Source organism: Leptosomus discolor, chromosome 11 (assembly GCF_034619465.1).
Source record: "Leptosomus discolor isolate bLepDis1 chromosome 11, bLepDis1.hap2, whole genome shotgun sequence".
NCBI lineage: Eukaryota > Metazoa > Chordata > Aves > Leptosomiformes > Leptosomidae > Leptosomus > Leptosomus discolor.
Window position 1 is genome coordinate 20,334,480 of NC_141401.1, and position 21,084 is coordinate 20,355,563.

The window sequence follows — 21,084 nt, forward strand, 5'->3', positions numbered from 1 at the left end:
TCCAGCATTCCTGCTTCAGAAAAGGAAGCATGTTCCCTGCTTCTGAGAATTTGTCTCTTTCAGACAGAAGAGCTTATAAAACGAAACTTGGGAGAATACTGCGTGGTTTGGTATTTCTAACAGAGCCCGTATGCACTTACATCCTGTCAAATTCTGTTTAAGCAAAAGAGCATCCGCTGGTAGATCAAGAAAATAATAGCAAAATGGCAAGATGTGTAGCTAGCTAATTGGAGGAGGCATTCAGTTTTGAGTATCTCTTCTAGCTTACTTTACTCATTCTGGGCAAAGACAGTTTTGTTCTATTCTGGAGCTGATTTCTGTTTAAAGAGAATTCAGGTTTTTTTAAGTTATTCTTAATATATATTTTATAAATCCATCCACCTTCTTTGATGATTATGGGCAAAACCTTAGCTGTGCTGACAAACTTCCGTTATCATAGCTCAATCATCTAAATGACTTTGATGCAAGACAGACACCTGTGCAATGGGGAAATAAATGGTTATTATGACGCTTAGTATCGCCTCCATCACATCACATCAATCAAATGGATTCCAAATCCATTGCACCAATGGATTTGGTTACCTTACATTAAGGTAACCAAAGGGCTGAATCCAGGGGATGCCTCCTGCAGGCACTCTGCTGCAGCGCCTCCTGACATGAGGCTGAGCAAGGCGCTGTGCTGTACCCTCTCCCAGGGCTCTCCTCTCGGGCCACCTGGGATAGCAGCAGGAAAGCTTCAAGAGGCTTTGCCAACAAGACTACAATAAGGTTTTAGGTTCGGTTATTTTTGATCCCCTTCCAAAATGGACAGCAAAAGCAAGGCAAATAGAACTCAGACATGGGTTCAAGGGCTCACTGCGTACAAATGGGTGTTTATCCAGTGCAAGGACATCCATGACAGCAGTGCTGGTACCCCTGAGCAATGGGAAATGGGCTCGATGCTGGAATTAAAAGGCAGCCTCAGTCAGTGTTGCTCATTCTCAGGCACTATTCGTGCGCATGAATCACCGGCCTTCCCTTTGAATCATTAATCACTGCAAAATCAATAAAGGCCACATACGTTTTTCATGTATCAGCCATTAGTCTGACCTTGTGTCTATCTCTGTAGAGGGTACAAAATAAAAGCATTTCAGATCAAAGCAATCAGCACTAAATTTACTAGCACTCGGTGGACCGCACTGATTTACAGCCGCTGAGCTCATACCGAGGTTGTTTTGGTTCCCGAGAGCCCTGGGCTGTCACAAAGACCTCGTTGTCCTCTAGGGACACGAGCAGGCAGGAGGGGGCAGCTCCAAAAGGATGTTCTTTGGGATTTGTTTACTTGCTTAAAAACTGGGACCTCTTTCTTGTCCAGGAGCAAGTGTCTACACTGCACTCAGGGATGAGCAGATGCAGTGATGGAGTGATTGCACCCAGAACTGCTGTGTCCCCCTCCCACGGCACCTGACCTGGCTGCCTCCCTCCACCCGAGCTTTCTGCTCTCTGCTGCTGCAGAACAAACACCTTGCACAGCAAAACCTGCTGAGACACACCATCACCAGTAAGGGAGACCAGAAGGACCAAAGTCATTCGCCAGGGATGGGGCATGGCAAACTCAGCCCTCTGTGGCCCTTGGACCACCGGCTGAAGACCCCTCCAGCCGATGCCCCAGCCACCGGAGCCAGACTGCCTACACTTTTTCTAAATGCATTCATTTCTTTAAGGACTAAGATGCCGAAAGCCAGGCAGTGCTGCCGACCAATTACCATCACTATTGATCACTTCTGCATCCAGCTTTCTGGGTCAGGCCTGCCCTAATTTTGTTAGGGGCAGGCAAAGGGCCTGTGAACTGGGAAACCAAAGTGCTCAGAGATGTCCCTGGGGCACAGAGACAGGTCAGCCAGGTCCAGAAAACCCAAACTCCTTCCAAATGCCCATGAGCTGGAGGCAGGTATGGCACTTTCCTGCATGGACCACTGACGACTGCACACCAACCCCCTCATTAGCCCATCAATGATCTCTGGATAATGCTGCTGCAGAGGCCACAAAAATACTTGCCTAAGGAAAGAGAATAGTTTGCTTTTTGGAACAAAAAAAAATCATCTTTGCACTAAGTGGGGAGATGGGAGTGTGGGTTAGGACACTGCGAAGTAAAGCTCATGTAGTAGCTGGAGACACACAACTTTGGACCTAAACAGTTTCAAGACTTCTCAAAACCTGAAATCAGAAATAACCCTGTTTACTAGAGAGAGTCTTTATTACGGATTGCTTCGGTTTTAATTTAAAATCATCTCCTGTTTGTGCTTCCCCAGCTTTGAGCCTAGGGACTGTATCAGGTTCCAGCTATCCAAAGCCTCTCATAAGCATCGTAGTCCTGGCAAAGATGCAGAGGACAGCTGAGCCTCGCAGGCTGGATTTCATCCACTTCTCACTGAAAGTCCATCATTCAGCCATCCTCCTTGAAACATCAAAGTCTATCTTCCCACCACAGTCAAAACGCCATTCACCACACCGCAGGCACCCAGCAGACACCGTCCCTTTGTGCCCTCCCTATCAGGTGGGGTGTCTTTTTGCTGTGCTACTCCATCCCGCCTCCCCCCTTCCCCACTTGACACCAGTGTGTGTTTTTACTGGAAACATCTCTGCGCTCAGCCCTCTCTTGGCACCGAAATAGCTGTGGCCAGGCTGTGGCCAGGCGTGCTGCTCTTGCAGGCAGCGCTTTCATAACTCAGTTTGTACCGGCTGCCTCCCTCCAGTGTGACATCCATTCCTTTACGTTCTTCCTTGCAGTTACTTACTTCCAGGGCAGCTACAGTAGGGTTTTTCATCCTGTGTCAGACTGTCACACAGCATGTCACACACAGGCACAGCCCCTTTGGATTTGCCCAGAGCATCTCCCCTTCCATAATCCATCCCAGGGCCAGGGACGCAGGTCAGGTCTGGCCACCCATGACCCTGCAAACCTGAATCTCCCTCCCTGGACAGGCAGAGCTGGGAGACCAGCAGGCTTTAGCCAGGAATGTATGAGGCTTACACACCTCCCTCCCAAAAGACCACAAAGTTTCTGAATGCTCTGGGGGCTCAGCCTCCACAGCCCGGCCAGCTCTGCACACACCAGCAGCCCCTGGGATGCAGCACTGTGCAGCAGCTAGTTGATGCCATCTGCCTCCTGAAACACTGCGGGGCCTTTTAGTTTCGAAGGAAACCACAAGTGCCTTTCTGCTTTAACCTCTCTTCTTACTCGCTCAGCTGTAGCTGCAGACACAGTCCTTGCCCTCCCATGCTCCCTGGTCCCCAACACAGAGCCTGGGTGCACAGGGGGAACCCCCCCACCCCCAGAGACCCGCCAGCGCACTGTAGCACGGCACAGCACCGCAGGACACTGACACTGCACACACTCGCTCAGCAGCGCTGGAGGGGAAGTACTGAGTAACTGGGGGATGATGCCAGCCTGGTCACCCTGCACATGGCTCCAGAGGACACCCAGCCTTGGCTCTTCCTACAGACGCAAGTGCCTGGCAGACGTGCAGCCAAGGGCATCCCATGGCGATGGGATTTTTGAAATCATGGCCATGGTCTGCCACACTTTCTGTCTCTATGTAGCTGCTCCTAGCATGGAACAGACAGATAGACACATGCACACACTGCTGATCTCAGCCTGCTGTTCCCAGAGTAATCCCGCTGTTCGTGTAAGTCAGGTTTGCTGAACGTATGCAAACCGTGGGCAGCAACCTCCTTATCAAAATTTGGTAGTCAATGGTACACACCTCTCTGGCTCGGAAAATAAACAACCCTGCCCCATTGCTTTGCCTTGGTCTCTCTTCAGCGAGAACTACTCTCAGGCCAAAGCCTTCAGCAGCCTGAACGCTCATTTCCCAACAGCCCCTGTGTCAGCATCATGATAGGTTTCTGGGGTTTTTTGGTGCTTGATAGGCGTCATCTCACAGAAGTAAACATACCCAAGCTGCACTAGCAAAATTCCCCAGAGATTATATGGGGGATTTTGTTCAAGGGTGATTCTGGTTTAATCCTGCAGCTGGGCTTACTATAAACCTTTGGACTAGAGTGTGTAACAAATAATTCCACCTGCCTACCTGATTACATTGGGATATTGTTATTAAAAATGTTACTTTGACATTTATAATCAAACATGCAAGTCTAACGTTGAAGAATGGCACAGGGCCAGTGCTGGGCAGGCACTGGGGAAGGACACACTCCCCCCCGCCATGCCAGTGCAGGCCACACTGGGACAGGCAGCCCCTGCCCACCTCTGCCGGCACACAGCTGCACTCGTGCTGGAGGGAGGATGCCCACCTGGCTGAACACACCAGCAACCACTGCTCTGCCCGTGCCGACACTCTCCATCACGGCTGCAGCGGGCACGTGTCCAGCCCATCATGCTGGAGCCAGTCTTCTGCCCTGTCCCAGCAATAAGCACAGCACCTACAGCAATGCTAACCAAAAGAGGCAAGGGGGCTTTTTTTTTCCCCCTCCCTTATGCTACTTTTTGCTCTTTTCCTCTGCCTTTTAAAATTCCAGATGGGAAAAATAAGTGTTGGAAGGTTATCCTTTGTATCTCATGATCAGATCACAAGTTAGCATGTGACTTGGGAGGGAAAAACAAGTCTTTCCAGCAGACGTCAACACAGCCAGCGAGCTCCGCTGACTGCTGTACCTTGATGTCTGCTGCCAAAGTCAATTCTTGGTGCATTCTTGAGGTAAAGAACCTCATGATTCATCAAGATCTTATTCTAATTAAAGAAAACTCAGATGACTTTCATTTTAGCTTTACTCTGAATGTAACGTGTATGTAAGGATAAATAGCAGCCCTCAGCCACTGTTTTGTAAACAGGCTCCAGCTCAGGAAGGGCAAGGGCAGGTTTGGAGCCACCCTGTAAGTCGTGTGCTCAGGGGACTGAGCAAAACCCTCCCACTGAGCAAACGGACTGATCAAACAGGAGCCCAGGTAGCCACCCCACTGGCCAACAGCCTGCAAAACGGGCTATAAAGCACTCTGAAGGCCGGGGCAGGCACCAGCGTAGCGGGGCCATGCCGCACTGGGGAAGCAGAGAAGCATCTCTCCGTAGAGGATGGGGGCCAGTGGTAAGTAAGCTTCCTGCCTTCCCTCTTAAAGCACTTTGGGGTTTGCCCATTCCCAGAGGGCTGGTGCCCGGGTGCTGCCCATGCCCCAGCACACACAGGCACTGGGAGGCACTTCCCCACCTGAGCACCAGTGCTCACCCGTGGCCCCTGCGCAGCTCCATAAGCCGGTGATACTGCATCTCGTGGCACGGCCCCACTGCGGCTCCTGTCACATGATGGGTCAGCAGTTCGTGGGAAGTCGCAGGCTGAAAGCTTAAAAAAAAACCAAACAAGTTATTTTAGCCAGCTCCTTCCCCACAGGAAATAAAAATTGGAGCTGAGCTTTAGCAATCTGGGTTTGACCAGACTTATCTCGCCTGGGGCCCAGGGTGGGTTTGTCTCGCCTTGCTCCTACACGAGCTCCCAGCCATGAAACCCAGCAGGGAAAGGACTCAGAGAAGGGCAGGAGGGGCAGAGACGGGCAGGTGGGTGGCAAAGGGCATTGCTGTAGCTCTCCCGGAGCCCCACTCTGCATTGAGAAGAAAGTCTCTCCCAGACCTTCCCATCCCCACGAGGCCAATGGGAAAAGCCAATACAGCAAATATTCCGACGGCCACCGTCCTCGTGCCCTGGCTCAGCCGGCGAAGCTGACCCCAGCACACAGTGCACAGTACAGCATGGAGCTGGTTTTGCCTTTCCTTTGCCCAGGCTCCATGGACAATCGAGCAGCTATTTTTAAAATGGCTTTTTCTTTTCCCTTGCAGAGGCGCTTGAATGGCTTTCCTCTCGCACACAGAAGCACAGGGAGCGCAGACATCGTCTCTCATTGTGATGGGAAAGGTTATCGGGTGCAAAACAAAAGTGAAATCATCCTCTGGCATTCCTGGGACCAAAATAGCCGCCTGCTCTCCAGCGCTGACGTTATCGCAGGGGAAGGCAGGGTCCGGATACAGGCAGTCCCGCTCCAGGGCTCACGTACCGACCCTGCAGCAAGCCAACACCCAGGTTTGCTGTAAGCAAAAGCGAAACGAGGCAGTCTTGCCATAACAGATTAAAGATAACTTTGTGGGTGAGATCCCAAATTTGCCATTGCTCCGGAGTAGCCACAGAGCCTTGCAGAGCATCATCAAGCAGAAAAGCTTGTCTGTCTCATGTCAATATTCAGGGCTAGAGACCTCCTGGGGACAGCAGGGCATTGGGGACAGCTGTGGCAGACAGACACTCCTAATGGGATCTGTGAGCTGCTGGCCCCTGCTCCTGCAGCCTGGGGGCTGCAGGGCCCTGTCTGCCCCGCCAGCTGTGCCCAGCTTCCCAGCAGCAGAGCTGGGGCTGTGCAGGGACACAGGGAGCTGCAAAGGCAAGGCTTGGCTCTCAGCTCGCTAAAAGTATCTTTGCTATTGGACTTACCTGAGGGTTTTTTTTTTTCGTTACCGTTTTTTTCCTCTTGCACAAGAAACAGCATCATCACGAAGCCAGGCGCATCAGGCCTGTCCCGACAGAACCGTTTAGGCGTTTCTCAACTGAAATTTGTCACAAAACACTGAAAGTTTGTCATCAGCCCGCAGGCCTGTGTGCTCAGGAGGGCTCCGGTGCGGGGCTGCCCAGCCTCACCCTGAGCCAGCAGCACGCCCCTGCCCCACCGAAGCTCTGCCCCTGCCCCAGTCCCTTCGTTGCTTCATGGCCTTTTTGTCATCACTCCCACCGGGGCCTCTGCAAGAAACGCCACAGAAGCACCCATCTGCAGGGGAGCCCTGCTGCCAGCTGTTTCCCAGGGAACTCCTACGCCTCCGGCTGCGGGAAATGCAACCACTGGAAAGTCCTTGTTTCGATTTCTCTTCTCAAGGCAGGACCATGCAGGCAGGGAGAAAAGCCCTGGGCTGGCCATCCCTGGGGTGGTCCCTGTGGACCTCGCAGGGACTCTCTAACAGCTGGTTGCTCCTCGCAGTCCTGCTCACCATCTTCAACTAAGCCAAAAGCCTGGCTAAGAGCTGCAGGACCAGGCCAGCAGGGCTGTGGGGTGCTTTGCAGACGGACATGGCAGGGACACCCAAGAGATCCCATAAAGGCCAGCAGAGATGGAGCAGCAGGCAGCCAGCACACTGGAGCTACAGCATCAGCCAGGACACGGGGAGGGCAGGATTTGGGGAACCCCTCAGTGCTGAGCAGCCTTTTGTGATACCCTCAGCACTTCCCAGCCTGGAAGAGGAGCTCATGTACTGAGCATCTAGGCTGGAAAGGTAAACCTCCTGCAAAGCACAGAGACTTCATTGCTTAAATATCTCCCTGTAAGACAACTGCCAGGGGTGAGGGGTGATTTGCAGCAGTGCTGAAGCTGAGAGCCAAGAAACATGAAAACTAGGGGTAAATTCTACTTCCTCCCAAAACCACAGTAAAACATTTACCAAAATTGTCCAAGGCATTTTCAAAATAAGCCAAGTGCTCTACTTCCTGCCAAACCCAGATTCTTTTCAAAGAAGAATTAAAGATTCTTCTTCATTTGAATTGCAGTAATGAACTAATACTGTGAGTGCCTCCAGCTGCCAGCAGCCGGCTTGGCCTTAATTGCACTCAGGAGCCTTTCCTGGGAGCTGTGGAGCCTCCCCGCGCCTGGCTCAGCCCAGCCCAGCCCGGGCAGCAGGAGCAGCCCACAGGCCCTGCAAACGCTGGTTCACATAAAACCAAGCAGGTTGGGAAATGCAAGCTAGCGCTGTCCGTATAGACTCCAGCGGGGATGGCCGAGCCGCCAGTGTGGGGTCTGGCACAGCTTTCCTGGCTTTGTTGACACGTACAGCTTTATCGCTGTTAAAACACTGTTTGTTGCTGTGCCTTTTTCCCCCCTTCTTAAATGTCAACTTCAAAAGAAAAATTCAGGAAAGGTCACTTACCAGAGGGACTGGAACAACTCCAGTCACTTGGATAAACACGTGTAGGGTCAGCTGCTGCAAGAGGGGATTTTAAACCAGTTATTTACCTGGTTGAACAAGTGGTGTGTTTCTGCAGAAGCGCAAGACTCTGTGTACCTTGTGGGAGGCAATCAATCTCCTTACCACCCACTTATCTACTGCTGGGATTGTTAAACCTTCGGGACACCCAGGCACAGAAGATGCTTCACTCAGGATGCCTAGTTCCCTATTCTAGGGGGGGCATGAGCACCTGTCAAAGCCCCAGCCTTACCCCAGCACCACTAGCCTGACCCTATGGAGAGCTGCTCACTGGCAGCCCTGTCAGATCCTTTCCCCAGGCACCCACTGGGGCTGCTCTGTGCCCCTGCATCGCATTTGGTTCTTCAAGTCAGTTGAGTCGCTAATACTTGGCTGGAAGCAACATGCCAGAGACCCCATTGGTGAGGAGCAGCATTATGTGTACACAGATGTACAAAGAACAGATCCAGAGTCAGGAGTGCTGGGTCCTGTTCTTACCAGCTGCAAAAAAAGGATAACCAGGACATCCCATTGATAACAAGGCACCCATTTAGAAGATTAGGGGAATAGGATGGTGTTTTCTCTACCTCCAGCTAAGATGGGGAATTGGAAAGTGAGAGCTGTGTACCACAGCAGATAGTGAGCTGAGCATTCCTTTACTGCCTTCCCAAGGATGCTTCAGCATCCAGCAAACACCGTGCAAACCCTGGCAAAAAGCACCCAGAATAGAAGCCCTTCCCCTGATGCCCCTTACGTCCCAGTCGGTGCCCGGCCACTTGAGCACATGTTTGAGTGTGCCCAGCACTCACAGCCCTCCTGTCCCTGCAAGCCGACGGCAGTTTGCCCCTTGATTTGCAGCTAGTCAGCAAGTCTAGTAATTGCCCCTGCTGACAGCCGTAGAACAGGGCAGGAGTTTGCCTGCTGACCCAGCGAGCGAGGAGCGTTCGGCAGCCCCAACTATGCCCGCTATCCTTTTTGGGGAGCCTGGGCAGCTTCGGTGGAGAGGAACCGCAGACGGTTTCCCACAAGGTTTCAGTCAATGCCATCATACGCCACCTGCCTGCCCGGCAGCAGAGAAGCGGGCATTCCCAGCAACTCTAACTGCTCCCCTTGGCCCAAACACCGTTCCTGTTTCAGTGCCAGCAGGGCATAGCCGGAGCTCCAATAACTACGGCTCCTTCAGAAAAATTCCCAGCTACCAAAGGCGCAGGTGGCAAGGGGCTGCTTTCGCAGAGGGCAGCAGGTGTGCCGATAAGGAGCAGCCCTTACAGACAGACACAGCCTCGTGATGCCCTTTAGCTCTACCTGCTGCCGCTGCACTTGATCTCGGTGTGTTTGCCTCTCACCTGGTACGTTTCCACACTGCTGCTGAACAAGCTGGCTGCAGCCAAGTCAAGGATTTGACTAAAATAATAAACCTTTTTCCATTCGTCTTCCCTGTCCCAGCCAGCCTTCATCCCCATGGCTTCTCAACAAGGGAAACTTCAGAATTTTGTTAAACAAAATCCATTGATTTTTGCCCTTATTTATAGCCAGTATGCTCATTTGTGACCTGCACAGAGTGCTCCACAGCTCAGTAGCACGCAAACCAGCACACAGACCAAAGCAGCTCCACACAAACCCGCCGCAAGATGGGCCTCTAAACCACCATCACTGGCTGAACCTGTTTGGTTGATCAAGGGCCCTTGACACGCGCCACCTCCATCCCCTCAGCATCCTCTCACTGCCCAGTGCACATCCTGCACCCAACCCTTCCGCCAGGACCTGGATGAGACCATCGCCACCGCAAGCTGGGAAGGCTGGAGTCACTCCGGAGGGCTGGTGCTAACCCCGCAGCAGGCAGTGAATGGCTTTGCAGGCACCTGCTTAGTGGTCATCCCCGGTGGCCACATTTGCCACGAGATGTCCCGGCAGCTCCCCCAGAGGGGAGCAGAGCACACCTCTGCCAGCCCATCCACAGCCCCGGCTTGGTCTGTGGAGAGATCAGGGCAAGGTGCACACTCAGCCAGACTGAGATATTTTGCTGTAAGCACTCTTCTCACAGCAAAAAGGGCACTGTGATCAAGTTTAGCTCTGTTTACAGTTGCTGTGCTTACTCCTAAATAAAAGTGGAGCACCCAGCCTTGTTTGGGACGACTACTTGGCTGCAGGAACCTGAAGGCCTATGTTGACTCTAAGGAAACCAGCACTGGCCATGGACCCCCCATAAGCCATGCCCAAAACAACCAACGCTGCTTGAGCCTTATTGTGCACAACGAACAGCTTTATGGCCTCCGGCAGCCATGCAAACGGTACCGCAGCAGTGCAAGGTCAAAGGCACAAGGTCTCTTCACAGTGGGGAACCACCACCACGAGCCTTTCAGAAGTTAAGCTAGACAGAAGAATTGTCAGCAGCGGAGAAAAGGGCAGCTGTTGGTCCTGCCAGTAAAAACAAAAAAGGAGAAATCAGCCCACGACTGCTTCCGATCGGATGTGACAGGGCTGTCTGAGGTCCTCAGCAAACCCAGCCTGTGTTGCAAGCGCAGCAGGAGACCCAGGAGCTCCCAAGCGAGGGGAAGTGGAGAGCCCTAGCTCCAGGGGCGTGGGAGCAGGAGCCACGGAAAGCAGCTCCCTCTTCTGCTCTTCCCCACAGCCAGCACTATGAACCAGCTGTCACGTGTAACCTTTTCCTCCCAGGGAGCAGACCTTCACTTGGAAAAAGCAACTAGGACCACTGAAAGGGTTTCAGAGCGGCAGGTGCTGTTCTGCTCTGAACATCACCAAGGACAATACACAAGACTCCAGAGGATCCAAGCTAGTTTTGTGCTATTTTTGAAAGAGTTTATGAGAAATTTTTTGTTGTTGTTGTTTTTCTAGACCAGGGGAAGGGTCATGCTGCTATGGTGTAGAGGTGCCCACACAACTGGCAGTAAGATCTTTTAAGGATGCCAGGTTCTTCATGCTACAGCAGTGTGCGTGACTTGTGCTGAGCAGCAGCCCTGCACAGAAGTGGCGCTCATGCTGGGACTGCCAGCAGGCTACCGCAGAGACACCTTCTTCAGGGCATGTGTGGGTTAGCGAAAGGAAAAAAAAAAAAAAAAAAAAAAAAGAGAGAAAGAAAAAAATTCAAACCTTGCACATCTTTTACAGACTTCTCACATGCCAGAAAGCTCAAGGGTTTCTGTGGAGTTTTGGGACAGAAACCACTTATGTCTGGCTGAGTCTGCACGGCTGAGTTTCACCCGCAGCAGGCAGTGGCTGGGCGACAGCCCCACGCCCCCGTCGCAGGGGACACCGTCCCAGCACAGCAGCGCTGCCCTGTACGGGGCTGTGTGAGGAGGCAGGATCCAGCACCGCCCGGGCAGGAATCCAGCCCTCCTTGGCAGTGCTGGCACCTGCTGGACCACATCCCATGTTCTGCTTGAAAATGCCACCATCCAGCTTGGGTATGAAACGCTCAAGGAACGTCATCACTCGCAGGCTCCCAGTATATTGAGGTCCAACATTTAAAGAGCTTGTCTGGATCAAAGCACCCACCGTGCACATGCTGGACATCAGGAAACAAGCATTTGCCCTGCGTGTCAGGTACCATCAGCTCTCGGCTGCTGCTGGTCCTGTCACTACTGTTTTACAGGGTTGTTTTACACCCGACTGGTGGAATTCATTCTTGCTCATGCATTATAATCATTAGAAACTCATCTAACCACCACCCAGCCGATATAGCACCAATACAACCACTCCTTCACAGCCTTGCGCTTGGCACGATGAGGCGGCGCGGCCTTGCTGCCAGGGGCAGGACAACACTGGGTGCATCCCAGCATGGCCACGCTTCCAGCAGACAGGCTGCTGGGACCTCTGGGAGCACACCCTCTGTCTCAGGAAAGGTGGGAAAGCCCCAGGCTGGCAAGGCAGCCACGTCCAGACGGAGGAGCAAGAGGGTCCAGCCTGCGTGCCAGGAGATGGGCCACTGAGTGTGCTTTTGCTGGCAGCCTCAAGACATGAGAGTTAACACTGCCTGCCCTGCACTGACTCCTCACCGCAGCCACACGGCTCTGCCTATATTTGAGGAGTTTCCAATGGGCTGATCATAAAGCTTCACAATTAATGCTTCAAAATTAATTACAACAGTCTTGAGATTCTTCTGAAGACGCTAATAGCTACAAGGAAGAAGCCAACCAGCCTGTCAGCTCAGCACACCACAGCCAGTGCTTTCTCTCTAGCACTTTGATGAAGCCAAGCACTTTTGCACTTTTACTACTATGCATTGTAAATGAAAAGCACCAGCAAGAGCTCCTGGCTTTGGTGTCAGGCTGCAGAGCAGGCTGCCCATAGCAGAGCTCCAGATACCATGCCTGGTCCTTCCTGAGGTGCAATACAGCACAGAGAACTTCCCCGTGGTTAGGCTGAACCCGGCTATCGCTCCCCACAGACCCTGCTGGCTATAAGCCACATCTTATTACAAAAAATAAAAAAATTAAAAAAAAAAAAAAAAAGAGAGAGAGAGAAAGAGAGAGACAGTATCCAAAAGCTGTAAGCAGGGTGTGGGGTTCTTGCTGTTACTCACCCTGTGCTGAGCTGTTCAGAGACAAACAAAAGAGCAGGTTGGGTCAAACACAGGAACTCCCTCAAGTGAACTGTTGTCACAGGTCAGAATCATTAAAGGGATTAAATCCAGAGAGCACAAATTTTCTGTAGTGCCTACAGTGGCTCTCTGCAGACAGGGTTTTCTAATTCCCTGCACTGCAGTGTCTTTTACTACAGGACACGATGGATCTCAGTTGCCCCGATAGCTGGCATGGTCCCCTACTGAATTAAACCAGCCATTTTAATAGGTTTAATTCTTAACTAATGGAGACGTGTAACGCACGTCAGCTCTGACACAGAAGCCAGGCCATTACCAACTGGTGAGTATCAGTTACAGGCTGTGGTGCTAGAAACTTATCACAGGTTGGGCAGAAATAAATGGACTGGTTTTTTGAAAAAGAGACCTATTTGACAAGGAAAGCCAGGTCCTCTCTTCATCTCATTTGAATAAAACAAACAGACCAAGCCCAGGTGGAGGGAAAAAAACCCAACGAAACGATCTCCTCAGCTCAGCACAGAGTTGATTTTCAGACATCCTACATTTGACTCCAAGTAAATCAGGATTTTTATTATTTTTGCTAACTGTTCTCATTTAAGAACTTCCGTTTGTGACAGGATAATTGTTTAAAGTTTGAAGGTAACATTTTAAAGTGCTCCCCAAACCAGCAGGTATTACACTGAATCTTTTTAAACCTGAAAGCAAGTCATTTCCCAGCTGCGCCTGCTCTCCCCACACCACATCTTGTCATTGCAAGCACGACCCAGCTCGAGTCTGGTACAGAAAGCAGCCGGAGAAACAGAAGTGAAACTCAGAAGTTTGTTTTCATTATCCAAATTGAATGAACACAAGAAGTGAAATTATGTGAATAAATGCCACATGCTTGATCTTTTTTCCTTCCAGTGATTCTCTGGAGGGTTGTTTGGCTGCCCAATTAGTAAGTCATTCGTAACAGGGCTCTCCTGGCCTACCTGGGCTTGGGTACCACCCTGCAGGTCAGACCCATGCTGCATCCCCTCACGACAGCAGCACGTGTGGGCAGAAAAGGACACAGCACCAGCACCAATTCCTTCAGTGAGACATGCCAGACCAGATTTTTTGCATACCACAGCAAAGCAGCTCACAAACTGCCATATAACACCATTCTGCAACTCACGTTTTTTGAGCTCTAAAGGTGTCTCATTTTTTCCAAGTCAAAAAGAAACCCACTGGCTAGTTCAACACTTTGAAGAAGCCTGATGAATAGATTGCTTTTTCCTTTAACAAGAAGGCAGCCGGCTCCTGCAACAGCACTGCAGCCTTTGCCGTGGTTACAACGGACACCCCTTGAGAAGGGAACTGCGCAGGGAGCAGGTGCAGCGCCAGCAGATAACGCTAACGGCTCCAGTAAGACCATTGTGAACACCACAGTAAGCTGGGAACGCCACCTTCTCTGCCGCTCAGCCCTGCGCAGGTCTCCATGCACAGCAGAGCAGGAAAGACCAGAACAGGCACGAGCAGCCAGGCGATGGACACAGCTCAGCCAGCACCTTCATTTCTCTCCTCTCCCTTCAAACACAAGACCTGACCCACAACTGATGGCTTCTGCAGGTGTAGGCACACCAGGGCTACAGCAGAACCTACAGCCATCGCTGTGGGCGAATCATTAGGTAAGACGAGGCCTGTTGCATCCACCACCTGCCTGGGAAGTACACCAACACTGAAGATCTGAAAGCTGTCATGAGGATCAGACGCAGCCTTGTACTTAAACACCACCTACTCTCCTTCTGCATTTAAAGAAAGGAACTGCAGCGTCTTGCTTCCCTTTTCTGAGGCAGAAAAGAGGATGAACAGCAGTTTTCAATTGAAATACAGGACTTCATTGAGACAAACTGTCAGGCTGAAACTGAAAAAAAAAAAAAAAAAAAAAAAAAAAAATCAGAAGTCATGCAAACATGAGTGAGTCTAAACTGCCCTGAAATCAATGCAGCTTCAGTGATCTAAGCCCTGGTCTGCAATCCCACATCACCACAGCCCCCGAGCAGCAGAGAGAGCAGCTCAGGGAGCACAGCTCCAGCTGGGGCAGGCAGATTACCCCCCTGTGCCAGGCTCCAGCAGCCTGGGCTGTGCCCACCGCTCTCAGGGTGGCTGAGCTCCCAGCAGAGACCTGGAGCAGCCTGGCTCCAGGCATCAGGCAGCTCCAGGCAGCGCTGCTGCTGCGCTGCACTGCAGTCTCCTGACTCAGCCTTCCAGCTTTCCTAAATTACCCCCAGTTCTTCCAGCTCTCAGGAAACCTACCCCCAGCTTCTCCCAGGCCGAGGAAGAGCAGCAGATGCTTTCCAAGCTACACCTTGTAAAGGGTCAAGTTTACGCCAAAGGCTGATGTGACTTTATTCAAAGACCTTTTCAGATCATTTTCTTCTCTTTTCAGAGTACACTGTAAAAACCATCACAATATCCCCTCTGCTATTGCTTCTGTGGGGCCTGCTAGATCAGGTTACACTGGAAATCAAGATGCCGATATTTCATCTTTTTTCTGCTTTGTACTGGAGAGACATTGAGATCCCCAGCAGGAAATTCCCATGCAACATTTGACCTCTGTTTAAAGCATTTCTTATTTCTTGCCTTGTCATTTGCCATGCTTTTCAGCACGCATCCCCCTAAGCAGCCCACATTTTGGAAACTACCTTCACTTCCCAGCATCAGCCAGCTCACTCCCACTGTAGCCAAAGTTTCAGGGACCGCAGCCTCCGGGTTGCCCAGGAAGACTGGAGGCAGATGCCCGAGAGCATCCAGCTGCCACAGAAGCAGGCACTGTCCCTGTGGAAACTTGAGAGAGGAACTGAACACGACGGTCCCGCAGGCTCTTGATCCTTTTGCCGAGAGGAGCCAAGCTGGAGTTTAGAGAACTGGAAGTCAGAGAACAAGCAGACATTTGTTCAGAGCGGGCGGTGCGAGGGGGAGGACCACCAGCTCCTTCCCACCTCCGCGGGACTTACCATCCCTGAATGTCCCTTTTTGTCCTTCTCCCCGCATCTGTGGCCGGTCAGCACAACGCCGCTCTGTCCGGCACGGGGCTGCAGCCCCCACCACACGGCACCCCCATGGCCCAGTGGACAGCAGAAGGAGAAGCAGGGTGGCCACTGCCGGCCACAGCGATGCCGGCCCAGCTGCCAGGCCGATCTTTCCCAAGAGGAAGTCTGCTCTTCCCACGAAGGGGCATACCCTCGCTCGGGACAGAGCAGCAGGCCAGAGAGGGAGGCTGAACAATGGGCTTGCACCGTTTAACAGGTATCAGAGCCACCAGTGCCACAGAAAATATCTGACTTGGAGACTGGAGCATGAGACTGCTTTTTAAACGAGTTAAGACCCCCCACTCTCAAAAATTACAGCTGCTCAGTATCACGAATCTGAGAAGGTTGAATGCCATCACCTATTGCACAGTCATCACAACGCATATCAGAAACTCCAGTTTCAGTAAAAAAGTGTGCATGGGTGAAAGAGAGAGGCAGCAGCAAGTCTTGGCAGAGAAGCCAAAGCTCTGTTGCTGTCTACAAGCAGGAGTGGCTCTCGGAGGAGCCTGTCTGTACCCAGCTATGTTAGTAAACTTTGGAAAGTTTTGGCCTACAAAACCACCGGGTTATTTCCAGTCACAGTGGTGAAGATAGGCCTTTTGGACTGGATTTTCCCCTTAGGCTTTCTTAGCCCTAGTTTTGACTGCAGAACTCCTCTGCAACAAAGACTGGCATCACACTGCTCCGCTGCTGCACAGCTCCCTTGTTTCAGGTCAAAGCACCAGGAACGTGAATACGAACTGATGCATCCAGGTAGCCACCGAAATACTCACTGTCTGAGTACCATCACCCATCCAACCAAATAAGCAGAAAGTTAAGTTTTTTTAAAATAAAAATACTTAACATTTATTCACCTTTGAAGTCACCATACTAAAATTGTACACGCTATGAGTAACCCAGGAACGTTATTAACAGCTACCAGAAACAGAAGGCAATTTGTACAACCACTGAAAGAAACACACAGCATGTTGAAAATAGAGTGAAATATTACTCAAACAAGACAACGTTTGATACGCACTAGAGTGACAAGAACCAGCATTAAGTTTTAAACAAAAATAAAGATGTCATGGCTACAAGTATTATACAGTGATAAATACTTCAAAAATATATTAAGATATATGGAAATTCTTGTTTTGTCAAGGAAATCCAGAGAAATTCCAGCCTCCACTGGATTTCAATATACCAATTAAGGTTTAATATTTAAATTCCTTTCCTTTCAGTAAGAACCAGTACTGCAGCCATTACCATCCTGTATCAATACTTAATCTTCTTGTAGTGTAATGAAATCAGCCTTATGTTACATTAAGCCCCAATGCCTCTTGCATCATGGGCGCTAATTGCTCTAAATCAACCAACATGTTGCCTTTAGGTAACAAGTGCTGTGCACTGCATTTGAAGCCTTAAAACATGTTAAATCACAGTCAACGTTCGCCCACTTTACAGTATCAATGGAAGGCGGGTTCAAAGACTTGCCTCCATGTAAATAAGACATCTCAAACAGAGGGTTTAGTAGCAAGTCCACCATAACGTTTTCCTAGCATAACATCGAGCACTCAGAAGTTACAGTACATGAACCATGCTAAAGTTTAGGTTACACCTTCAAAAAGAAAGTCCAGAGGATGTTTGGAGACAACAGGTTTTGAACATGCACAAATGGTGGGTTTAGTACACATTTGTTTGTGCTGTTACTGGGTAGCGAGTGAAGCAGTTTATAGCCAAGGATTTGGTGAGACAGTTTTCCGAGCCAGTTTAAAAATATAGACTTCTTCTTAGAGGGTCTGTTCTATAGAAAATAGAGTGAAATCTGGTAAATTGTCAGTTTTGAGAGTACTTTCCCACAACAAGATCCATTCATCAGCCTACCGCACGACCAAGAGAAAAGCCAATCCTGCTATTCCAAACCCCGCTGCGGCCATGATCGCATTGCTTATGGTACTGCTCTGGTCAGCCGGCTGGGAGCCGTGTCCACCGAAGAAGCGACAGAAGCCATCCTAGAAAAGCAAGAGAAACGACATTAAGTTGGTTGGCTTACAATTAACGAGATTTCTTTTAACAAGCCTTTGAGCACAGTTTGGTTCACACTCCCAGTACAGCACTTGTCAGCTGCAGAAGTCTCTATTTTAATCACAAAAGTCTAAGCTTGCTGCCTTGGGCACAAAAAAAATGCTTTGTGAGAGCCTTTGCACAAGGCGTCTGAAAGCAGTAGCTACAAGTGTTTGTATGCTTTGCTCAAAGGACAATTGCAAACTTCCTATCAAGATGCTCAGCATGTCATTACGTTATTTTTGCCCTTTTAAGCAAATTTCTGATGGGAGCTGCCAGCATTGTTCCACTTCATTCAAGTTTCAGAAAGCATCTGAAACACAGGATATGGAAATTTCCACTTGAAAGACAGGAGCCCAAAGCTGGTCCCATCTCAGTGGATGTGGGACTGATTAGACACTCTCTTGGAAGGGCCAAGTGGACACTGCTCAGAGCTGACCTATGACAGAGCAAAGCTGGCAGCTGCTCTCCCAGATCGTTATTTGTGATAATCAGAAGTGGCAGCAATACAACTCCAGATGGTCGTGTTTGAACTCTGCTCCGCAGATGTCTATGTAAACAAGTTATACTCTTAATTTCTTCCGGAACTTTGTTCTTTACACTTTAATTTGTGCGAACAGGCAAGGCAACTTTGCCAAGTGACAGTGTACATCGTAGCCAACCAGCATACTGTTCTAAGCAGTCAGCTGGACCAGTGACCACTGGAAAACCAAGTTCATTTTGGTCTCTGGAAAAGTCAACGAAACCAGCAGCCGCTTCCCCCCCTTCCTATTTTTAGTGCTTATTTGTACTGGCATCAAATATTCCACTAGGACTGAAAATAGGAAACGTGCAGTTCTGCGGGATAGCTGACATTTTGTTCAGAAACACAGGCAGAGCTGTGCAGACCCCTTAAAAGCCTTACTTTCAGTGTGCATCTCAAGTGGCAGAAAGCAACAGCAGCCATCGCTTTACACTGCAACCTACATTAAGGCTATTGCCCACACCTTCCTGAGGCCCCAACCTGACCAGTTTCAGGACAAGCAGGAACCAGAGCAGCAGGTCTAGCGGACGGGTGGTTTCACGCACCGGCATATTTAGGTACAGGCACATTTTGTGTTTACCCTTGGGAGAAGCCCTGCATCAGCCTGCTCTCCAAAATCCGAAGACTGCGGACCCGAGGAGAGGGCAAACCTAGCGCCCCACAAGCCAGCCCCGTCGTTCCTGTATTTCTAGGAGGCTGCAGCCTGACAAAGGCGGCCGCCAGCACCTTTAGGGAACTGCCCTGAGCCACGACGCGGGGTACCCCCGCGCACCTTAAACACCCAGCGCGTACCCGCTGCACGTCGCTCTGAATTAACCAGACACCCCAGATGCCCTGCGGCCCCCCCGCCGGTGCCGCACACGCCCATCACTGGCAGGCACGCCAGCACGCTTCCCCGGCGACACCCCCGGGGCCGGGCTGCGGCACGGCGCCGACGGGCCGCCCTGCTCTGCCCACCGGGGAGAGGGGGCCCAGGCCTCCCGGTACCCGCCCCAGGCCACTCTGCCGGGCCGGGGCTCCCGCCTGCCCGCCCTCGGTTCTCCCGGAGACGCGCGTCTGCGCCGCGCCCGGGCCGACCACCCGGTCCCCGCCGCCCCGTCCCCGCTCACCCATCCGCCGTGCGCCTCCAGCCACTCGCCCCGCTCCTCGGCCAGGTAGGCGGCCAGCGCGGCGGCCAGGCAGCGTGGCCCGTCGCTGCAGCCCCGCTCGGCCAGCGCGGCGGCCAGCGTGCCGGCGAAGACCACCAGCGCCAGCAGCCGGCCCCAGTTGAGGCCGCCCTCGGCCTCCAGCTGCGCCGCCACCCGCTCCAGCAGCGCCGCCGCCTCCCGCGGCTCGGCCCGCGCCAGCGGCGCGCAGGAGCGGAAGAAGGGCCGCTCCCGCCGCTCCAGCTCGGCCGCCGCCCGCCGCAGCGTGGCCGCCGTGGGGCTGGGGGGCAGCGCGGCGCCGCCGCCGCGGTGCTGGAAGTAATCCTCCAGCAGCAGCGCCGTCTCCTCCTTCAGCGAGCCCGGCATGGCGGCGGCCCACGGCGGCTGCGGCCCCGCAGCAGCAGCTGCCGCCGACTAAGAGGCGGGGCGGCCCCTCCGCCCGGCCCGCCCGGCCCAGCCCAGCCCAGTCCGCCCCGGGGCGCTGGGGAGCGCTCCCCTCCTCCGGGGCGGGGCCCGGGGCGTGGGGAAGCCGAACCCGGGGCGGGGGGAAGCCGAACCCGGGCCGGCACGTCCCGCATCGCGGCCGAGCGGCGGCCGCTGCCTCCCCGAAGGGCCCGCCTGCGGCCCTGGGCCGCGCGCCCGCCGCACAAAGCCGCGGGTTTCCCCGCGCAGTCAGGCAAAACGGATGCTGGCTGTAAGGTTCTCTTTTCATGTGGTTTTTTTTTTTTCCACATTAGTGGCCTGGACCTCTATTCTTTGCATCAAAGGAGCTTCGGGTCTTCTAGGATGAGTGCATTGTGTATTCACCAAAGGAATGCAGTGGCATTTGCTTTTTGATGGGCATATAGGCAAAATTCAGGATTACGACCTTTGTACTGCAAAGGTTGGGCCCTTCACTACCGCTGGCGTAAAATAAAATGGCTGAGAAAACACCAGCCAAGTGGTGTCATTCGCACAGCACCAGTGGAGACATCTCAGCTACATCCTTCCCACCTCGCATCCCTGCTGTGCCCTTCGGGCTGTGAGTACCATCAACTGCTCAACAGATCATCAAAACTCCCATAAAAAACAGCCCAAGATTTATGGCAGGCCCAGCACAGGTACACCCAACTCCTGCTTCCTGCTCAGTGCCAGCTGGCAGCAAGGTTCTGACAGTGGCCCAGTGCAAAGTGTGGCCATGACTTCACTGTCACTGTGCAGTCCCACACCAGTGCTGCGAGAGGTGCTGCCTGGGTCTGGGTCCGCTCTCGCCTCTCATCACACTACAGGCACAAGGTGCCCAACGCACCAATATAGGAATGCTCAGCTTCGCTCCACCTATCTTGAGTTACAGCTCTCTGTCTCCATTTTACAGCCCTGTTAGAAAGTCTAAAAATAGATGGTTGGACTCAATCCTATTGCAATTTCTCAGATCACTATCAAGAATTGGCCTGATTTCTCAGAATTGTTCCTAAGGCAAACTCCTAGTTTTACATCCCCATATTTGGCTTTTGTTTTGTTTTTAGGCAGGGAAATCTAGTCTGTGTTTATGGGCTAGAGCAGTAGCTGGAACGATATCTTTTTCACCAGTGCTTTGCACACATGCTTTTTTAACTAGAGTTTTCCTTACGATTGTTAATCCTGGAGGAGGAATTTCCTATTGCATTCCTCACAGCAGGAGAGCAAGAGGGAGAGGCTGCTCTTTCTCTAGCAATATCCTTTTCCACCCTTCCTGTTTATATAACATTTTTGTTTAACAGGACAGCGCCGGCTGACAGTGACTTTGCCCGAGCTATAG

General features: G+C 51.8%; 1 protein-coding gene across 1 annotated transcript; it reads right to left on the minus strand.

The window, feature by feature from the left end:
• Window positions 1-16,421: 16,421 nt before the first annotated feature.
• Window positions 16,422-19,673, minus strand: BCL2L10 (BCL2 like 10). Its single transcript, XM_086471724.1, has 2 exons — window positions 19,272-19,673; window positions 16,422-17,587 (listed from the first exon to the last, which is right to left on the minus strand). Exons 1-2 carry the CDS (start codon window positions 19,671-19,673, stop codon window positions 17,456-17,458), a joined length of 534 nt encoding a protein of 177 aa, XP_086327850.1. The 3' UTR covers window positions 16,422-17,455.
• Between the last annotated feature and the right edge of the window lie 1,411 nt (window positions 19,674-21,084).

What these genes read in the sequence shown, in the direction of transcription:
- BCL2L10 (XM_086471724.1), bottom strand. Translation starts at nt 19,673, where the DNA reads ATGCCGGGCTCGCTGAAGGAGGAGACGGCGCTGCTGCTGGAGGATTAC. An exon ending in TGGAGGCGCACGGCGGATGG is followed by an intron (nt 17,588 to 19,271) that starts GTGAGCGGGGAC and finishes TTGCTTTTCTAG; the next exon opens with GATGGCTTCTGTCGCTTCTT.